Consider the following 8,180-nt stretch of genomic DNA (forward strand, 5'->3'; position numbering starts at 1 on the left):
TTTGGGATTTTTGGGCACACAGCCATGGTGGTGGTTCCCACTGATTCTGCCTGGTGGCGGGTTGTATAATTATTTCATTATGCATCACAGTGTAATGATAGCAAAGTACACAGTGTCATGCTTTAAACCATCCTGAAAGCATCCCTCCCACCCCGTCCATGGGAAAATTGTTTTCCACAAAACCTGTCCCTGGTGCCAAAAAGCTTAGGGACCACTGTCCTAGAGCACCCCCAATGCAAGGAGTCCCGACGGGGTTCAGGGATCACGGTGTGCAACCAGGCAAGTCCCTTCAAGAACTCCTGGACTCTGGCCATTAGAAGCAGTGGCTGGCTTCAGTGTTTTATTAACAAACGGGTTGGCAGAAGAACAAAGTACCTGCCATGGCGGCTGTCCCTGACATGCTCTGCTAGCCAAGTTCTCAGCCGGCTCCCTGAGTCTTCGCTGCAATTCAGTTACCCGCCAGGTGCTCGGAGGCAGGAAGAGACTCCTCTCCTCAGAGGCAAGGGAGTGAGAAGCTTCCATCTGGATGCCAGGACCGCGAAGGAAGCTGTGGCCTGCTCCTTCTGGAGGACGGAAATAATTCTTCACGCGGCAGGGCATATTGGCCTTGCCGGGCCTTCCAGAGGTCAGTGGATGGCGCAAAGCCCTGAGTAGTTCAACATTGGAAAGGCGTCATCCTTTCTCAGACCAGCCAGAGGACAGCCTCTGATCTTTGTCAGCAGATGAGACTCCAGGACTGGGGCCAGCAGGTGGGGGAGTGGTTAAGGTGCATGGATCCCAGGTGGCTGACTGCACGGTTTGAGTCCCAGACCTGGTGGCCCGAAAATCATGCCAGGCACATGTTTGTGCGTGCCCAACATCCTGAGAGGAGAAGGGATTATGGTGTGGTCATCTCCCCTGGGGGTGATTTCTCACTCCCCCCCTCCGCCTCTCTCAGGTGAGCTCATGCACCCTATAGCAAAACTAAAAAAAAAAAAAAAGAAAGAAAAGAAAAGCCTGTGATAAGTGCTCCTCTTGACACCAGCTACTCACAAAACCATGGAAGACTCAAATCCCTGTACTGAGCATGCGTCAGTAGAGCTGTGAAGTTGGAATAATACCAACCATGAGGAAACACTGAAGAGGAGAACATTTCAGGTAAAACACTCCTTGTTCGTTGAGCACCTTTTTTTTCTAACAAGTTCAGCATCAGTTTTGTTCCAAGTCCTCAACTCTTCAAACACAGCAGTGACCAGCGTGCTCCCACTGGCCCTTGGGGTGCTAGTGTGTGGAGCAGAGGTTGGCCTCCATTGTTCTCGGTCTTAGTCCTCTAGCTGCAGAGAAAACTAAGCATGGCTATGCTGGGAGGTCTGTGCATAGTGTAGTTATAACCACAACAGCTCATAAGGCGCTCTTTGTCTGCATAATTATCACAGCTACTTGGGAGTCTGTGGATCAGAGCATCTGCAGGGAGGCTCATCTTCAGGGACGTGGTGACTCCCAACCTCAGCAAGCCCCTTACTGGCCTCCAACTCAAGGTGACCACTCCCACAGACAGCTGCAGCCAAGGAGCCTCCTGCAGTGGGGACCCAAGCCCAGAGAGGGATCTTCTTAGGAACAGACAATCCGCTTCTCATCTTCAAATACTTTGGCCTCCTCTGGCTTTATCAAATTTCCATTTAGGCTGTTGAAAAGGAGGAAAGCAACGCAAGTGAAATGTTAGTAGCTGTTGCACAGTCCTTTCTGAGATGGGTTTCCAACACACTCCCGTGCATCGCCCACACCTGAAGTTAAGGAACACACTCTATTCAAATAGTTGGGGGCTTTTCTTGTTTTCTTAATATTAATCCTCTCCATCTACCATCACCGTATTAGCTGAGTCTTACTAAGTCACCAGTAGCCTCCATAAGCTTGAATATAATGACATTTCAGATCCTGTCTTTTCTTCTTTTTTAAAAAAAGAATTATTTAATTTTATGTATTATTATTTTTTAATTCGACCAGAGTGAGACAGAGAAAAAGAGAGAAAATGAGAAGGCAAGCTACTAGGTCCAGGACTTGAACTACAGTTGGCCATGTGGGAGTCCAGCACCTTAACCATCATACCACCTACTGGGCTCCAGGTCTTGTCTTTCTTGAGCTTCACAGGCATTGTCTATCCTGGCCTCTCCCTCCTCCTTGAAGCATGACATTCCCCTGGCTTAATTACACACCCTGTGCTTTTTCTCTTTCACCTGGGCACTCCCACTTTGACGCCTTTCCCACATTCTTCCTCATGTCACCTCTAAATAATGCCTTTCCTCTAGGTTTGGGCTAGGCCCTTTTCTCCAAGTGATCTCGTGTATTAGTATGTCAGGCCTCATTTGTACAGTGGGGCTAGGCTGACCAGGTCGGGGATTCAAACTATGGTCACAGGTGGGATCCGGTTCCCTTGAGCAGTGTGTTACCACTGTGCCACAGAGTTGGCTCCACCTTGTAGTTCTTCAAGGATGCCACACTCCCTCCTGCTCAGAGCCTTTGCATATGCTGCTCCCCCAACCCGGAATAATTTTTCTCAGCTCAACTGAGTAACTCCTATTCATCCTTCATGGCTTACTTGAAATGCTACTTCCTCAAGGAGATCGTCCCTAAAATCTCATCTGTATCGAGTTCCCTCTTGGCCATCACTGTTGTAATAATTACTGGGTCAGCTGGTAGCGTGGTGGTTGGGGCACTGGATTCTACATGGCTTTCTCTGTGGTTCAAGGTCTGAACCTGGGGGCCTAAAAAACATGCTGGGCGAGCTTGTGTGTGTGCATGTGCACACCCCAAATCACAAGAGACTAGAGAAGGGATTACTGCATGGCCATACCCCATGGGGGAGGTGATTTCAACCCCCCGCCCCCTCTGGCAAGTGCACATGCCCTATGGGGAAAAAATCCTTTAAAAAAATTCAGTGATTTTCCTTCTTCTTTACCGTGGGTCTTGCCAGGAGGCCAGGCCACCGTGCCCACCGCTGGGTCGGGGGCTAACACAGTGACTAGTGCGCAGTCATTCTGTTATCAGTAAGTGAACGAAGACGCTCACTGATACAATGCGGTGACCAGGGGGAAAACGCAGTGACCACCGCGCAGGCCCTGCCCTCGAGGAGCTCAAAGTGTGGAAGAGGCCTCACACAGTGGGATAAACCTGAGGCCACTTCAGATCACTTCAGAACACTGTCTCTGAAGCCAGAACTCACCGCGGGCCTCCTGATGTGAATGAAGCAGAAATAAACGTCAGGAGGGAGGATGGGTTCGTCTACGCCAGAGTCGGCTCCAGAGACATGCTCCCCTGCTGGCTCAGCTACAGCCTGAGACTTGGCGTGGCAGCCCTGGCCATGGCCAAAAAGCCATGAGCCCAGCCCCGGAACTCACACACAAGGGAGCATGGGAGGCCCCAGGGCAAGTAAGGACATGTCCACGGTCAGCGCCCAGCCGCCTGGCCTACCCAGTCTCTGCGTTGGTGGCAGGTCCCCTCTCCATGCTGACCTAAGTTCCCACTGCGGCTGTACAGCACGCCTTGAGGAAAATGACTCGGGGCCTGTTCAGATAGTGATGTGGGAGCCATGGCCCTGGAGAGGCGGATGATGCCTATCTGCAAGCTCGACGCTCCTTACAGCGGTCCTGACCAACTGTGGGGAGCGTGCAGGCCGGCTGTGGTCTGCACGTGCTTCTGAAGCCGGCCTGCCTCTTTCCTCTCCTCCTCGGCCTGCTGTCCTCAAATACAGGAGTCAGCAGGCAATGGAGTGGCCGGAGGACAAAGATCACGGTGCGAGGGAGGGTGGGTGAATGTGAACTAGGCCTCTGAGGCTGAGGACCTGGCTGGGCTTCACAGATACATATGCCACAGGGTTACCTTGGGGCCCTGACTCCATGATAATGTTTTTCAGAAAAAAAAAAAAAAAAGTTTGAATTGCCAGACCCTGCATGCACTTGCCAGAGACTCAGAGAAAGTGCCCCGAGAGGGTGTGTTCAGACTGCTGTCCCTTTTCTGTCACTTTTCCAGCCTGTCAGGATTTGGGGCCTGCAAGCACACACATCCGGCATGTTTTCAAAGCCCCCAAGTCTGGGATTCAAACTGTGCAGCTGGCCACATGGGAACTGGCTCCCTTAACCATGGGACTATGGGTCCAGTCTTCAAAATTGTTTTGACCCCAAAGAATGACATTTTACATGATGAACTGTCTACCTAAGCACACATCCACCTACAGGCATGCATAAAGATGAATGAAATGACACTTTCTCAGACGTATGCATTGCATCTTGGTATTCTGTTCTTTTCCACTTCAGTTTTAGTTTAGCTTTTTGTTGTTTGTTTTGCCTTTTTTAAGTTTTTTGCTACAGGGCGCATGTGCTCACCAGAGAGAGACAGATAAAGAGGGAAAGGGAGAAATCACCTTATGGCCACTCCACAGCCCCTTCTCCAGCCTCCTCTTATGGTTTTGGGTACACACACATGCATGGCATGTTTTTCAGGTAGACAGGCCCAGATGTGAACCATGCAGCTGGTCATGCGAGATCCAGCACCTAAACCCCCATGCTACCTGCTGGCCTTCCACTTCAGTTTTAAATAATGCTGGCTGCAACCCACCAAGCTGAGCTCATGATCCACTAATGAGTTCCAAAACAAAGTTTAAAGAGCACTGTTCTAGGGGCCAAGGCCAAGGGTCTACTTGTACTTTGAAAAAAAAAAATGGGGGGAGGAAGGCGTGGGGCTGTTAAAATTGTCCTGTTATGAAGGATAAAGTAGGTAATGAATAATTACCCCCTGAGCTGAAGCTGCTCCATGGGTCTCAGAGAAGCCACAGTGGGGGTGTGAACTCTTGTGTCAACAAGCCCAGCTCTACTTCTGCCAGTGTCTCCACGTGGGTCTGAGCCTCACACCAGAAGGGCTGTCTCAGGCCCAGCCGCCGAGAACAATTACCCAGAGCCTTATGAATCTGTGTTCTTAGTTCAACCAGCCAGACCTTTTTTTTTCCCCTTTGCTAGCTAGTTATGTCATTGGTTTATTTACTACTAATTTAGTTATTAGTTAGCTAGCTAGTTAGTGCTCTAGTCAGTTAATTAGTCATTTAATTAGTTATCTTGTTATAGACAGACACTCCCCAATAGGGTCTTGATGCCATAATCGACACCCAGCCTAGCCACATGGACTTCCTTGGTTGGTTAATTAGCTAGCTAATAGGCTGGTAACTTTGCTGTTTGGTTGGTTAGCTAGTTAGTAGGTTTCCTAGTTAGTTAGCTTGCCAGTTGCCTAGTTGGTTAGCTAGTGAGTTAAGTTACTTAGCTGGTGGCTTTTTTGGTTACTAGTAGGTTGGCTAGTTGGTAACTAATTAGTAGGTTAGTTAACTGGTTAACTAGGTAATAGCTTGCTACTTGCCTAGCTAGTTGGTTGGTTAGCTAGCTGGTTGGTTGGCTGACTGTTAGTTGGATGGCTGCTTGGTTGGTTAGTGTTCCCCTTGCAATCTCATGATGGCGGATGAAGGCAGGGGTGCCAGGGCAAGAGAGCACGGACTATGGCATCGATAGTCGGGCTGGATCCCAGCTTCTCTGTGTGTGTGTGTGACCTTGGGCAGGTGCTGCTTCACTGCTCTGGGCCTCAGGCTCTACGTCTACAAACGGGGTAACACCACTGCTTGCAGGGATGATGGGGTAACGAGTGGACACCGCCCGACACCGTGCCCGGCACACCGTCCTTGGTGCTGAGCACGTCGTCCCTGCCCTTGTAGCGAGTGGTAGAGGGCCTCACCAAATCTCCATTATGCCAGTGTTCTTCTGCAGCCCCTCCGCCAGCTGGGCAATCCCCTTGGCTGTGATCTGGTTCTGGATAAGCCTGGAGGAAGAGCACACCTGTGTCAAACACGTACAGTACTGGATCCAGTCTGCCCCTGCGTGAGGGGGCTGCACGGCGGAGCAGAGGCAGAGCAGTCGGTGCGAGTGCGGAGTCCGCTGACTTCCTCTGGCTAGGAGTGTCTAGACCTCGTGTCTAGAGCCACTAGAACGAAGGACAGCTTTTCCATGTTGGATATTTCGATAGTGAGTGTACCTGTATGCTCACGTGCAGACAGTGTCAGACAGGAACAGGTGCATGTATCAAACATCTTTCCCTGCAGAGGTGCCCACTCAAAAGCTTGAAGACCACCAGTCGAAGAAACCAGGGAAACAGACAGTCTAAAACCTCCTTCCAAGTAGCTAGGGAAAGGCAAGCAGTTTTGTTTTTGCTTTTGTTTTACCAGAGGGCACATGCACTCACCAGACAAAGGCTGCCCACTAGCGCATGGTCACGCCACAGTCCTTCTCCTCCATTCCTCCTTCCTATCAGGATTTTGGACTCGCATACATGCCCAGCATGTTTTCTGAGCTACCAGGCCAGGATTCAAACCATGATCAGTCCTATGAGATCTGACTTCCAATGCACTGCACTAGGAGGCCAGCTCAGTCCACAGCAGGTTGTTTTTTCTTCTTTTCATTATTCCTTTTACACTTTTGAAAAATACATTTAATCACTCGGTATCTTTTAGTTTTCTTACAGGGTGCATGCACTCACCAGAGACAGAAAGAGACACAGAGAGAGAGAGAGAGGGAGAAATCACCCCCAGGCAGGGAGGGGTGGCCACTCCACAATCCCTTCTCCTCCATTCTCCTCTCGGGATTTGGCCACACAAGCACACATGCTTGGCATGATTTTCAAGCTGCCAGGTACATGTCTTGAACTTCAAAGTCGACCACGTGGGATCCAGCTGCCTTAACCTCCATGTCACCTGCTGGCCTGGCAAGCAGCGTCTACAGTTAAGTAGCTGCCAACTGGTCATTCTCTGCTTTGGGAGACCCACAGACTTCTAAGATGGTACCAGACCCTACCCCTGAGAGGGAGCAGGAGAAACAGACCTGCTGTCACTCAGGGTCCTGGTGGAAATGCATCCGTAATGGGGCCTCTAAGGGTGCACCCCCTTATGCTGAGTAGCACTGACCCAAGTAAAACGAAGGCTTCTGATACAGCCAGGACACCCAGGCCTTTCTTTTTTTTTTTTTTTTGGAGAGATTTTCACTGTAGGGCGCATGTGCTCGCCAGACAGACAGAGAGAGACATAGAGACAGAAAGCGAGAAATCATCCCCCAGGGGGGATGGTCACGCCGCAATCCCCTCTCCTCCATTCTCCTCCCGCGATCTTGGGCACGCACGCACACGCGCCTGGCGTGAGTTTTAAGCCACTGGGTCCGGGACACGAACCGCGGTCGACTACGTAGGAGTCCAGCGACATAGCCATTACGCTAACTGCTGGTTCTCTACCCAGGCCTTTCTTGAAACCCCCAGGCAGCCGTGCTTCTAACCCAAGCAGGAAGTAAGTGTGGCACAAGGCAGTGATGTGCACACCTTACCATGATCCCTCGTCCTGCTGGCTGTAGCATAGAATGCTGCTAAACCTGACCTCGGAAATCTGGAGGAAGGCCTGCAGGAAGCGGCACACCTATGCTCTGGGCATTGATAAGGCCGTGAGACTCAGCATGGCCCTCGTGGTTAAAGGCACCAGCTCTCACACAGCTGACTGCAGTTCTAGTCCCAGCCCCAACAGCTTGAAAAACATGCCAGGCACGTCTGATGTGTGCCCCAAGTCCCAGCAGGAGGGAGCGTGGTTCAGGAGAAGGGAGTATGGCACTACCTCCCTGCAGGGGGTGCATCTTCCCTCGCCCTCTCTCTCTGGCTCTTTGTTTCTCTCTGGTGCACATATAAGCCCTCTGGCAATTAAAGACATTTTTAAAAGAGAGAAACTCATCATAAAAAGACCGACTTCTTACAGAGACAGTACCAATGGTGGTTGGAAGCGTCTCTCATACCCATCGCCCCCTGCTCAGCTACAGAACCTTGGAGATATAAACACATCTGTGAGTTTCAGCAGTAGATGTGCATTCGCCGTGGTGCCCAGTGGCTGGGAGCTCTTGTCACCACTGCCGTCCAAGCACACACCGCTGGTCCCAGTCACATCCCCCAAGGCTGGGACCCCTGAGTCAGTGCAGAGGAGCTGACCGCCAGTGAGCCCAACCACAAGTGAAACTGGACATTTCTGCTAAAGGGACAAAAATAGAACCCAGAAGTGAGCACAGAGTTCTGCATTCGGTTGAACTTTGCTGGGTTCCAGTCACCACCTTCACAGTGGCTGGCGCTGCCACAGCCCCCCCCTG

General features: G+C 51.0%; 1 protein-coding gene across 2 annotated transcripts in view; it reads right to left on the minus strand.

Annotated features, from left to right (window-relative positions):
- Positions 1 to 909: 909 nt before the first annotated feature.
- Positions 910 to 8,180, minus strand: part of NOD1 (nucleotide binding oligomerization domain containing 1) — a 68,032-nt gene continuing 60,761 nt past the window's right edge. For both annotated transcript variants that reach the window (XM_006146225.3, XM_027770935.1), the window contains 2 exons: positions 5,749 to 5,832; positions 910 to 1,663 (listed from right to left, as the gene is read on the minus strand). In XM_006146225.3, the coding sequence (XP_006146287.1) occupies positions 1,591 to 1,663; positions 5,749 to 5,832 (157 nt within the window). In that variant the 3' untranslated portion in view covers positions 910 to 1,590. The remainder of the gene's footprint in view (positions 1,664 to 5,748; positions 5,833 to 8,180) is intronic.

The sequence above is a fragment of the Tupaia chinensis genome, unplaced genomic scaffold, assembly GCF_000334495.1.
Source record: "Tupaia chinensis unplaced genomic scaffold, TupChi_1.0 Scaffold000170_1, whole genome shotgun sequence".
Lineage (NCBI taxonomy): Eukaryota > Metazoa > Chordata > Mammalia > Scandentia > Tupaiidae > Tupaia > Tupaia belangeri.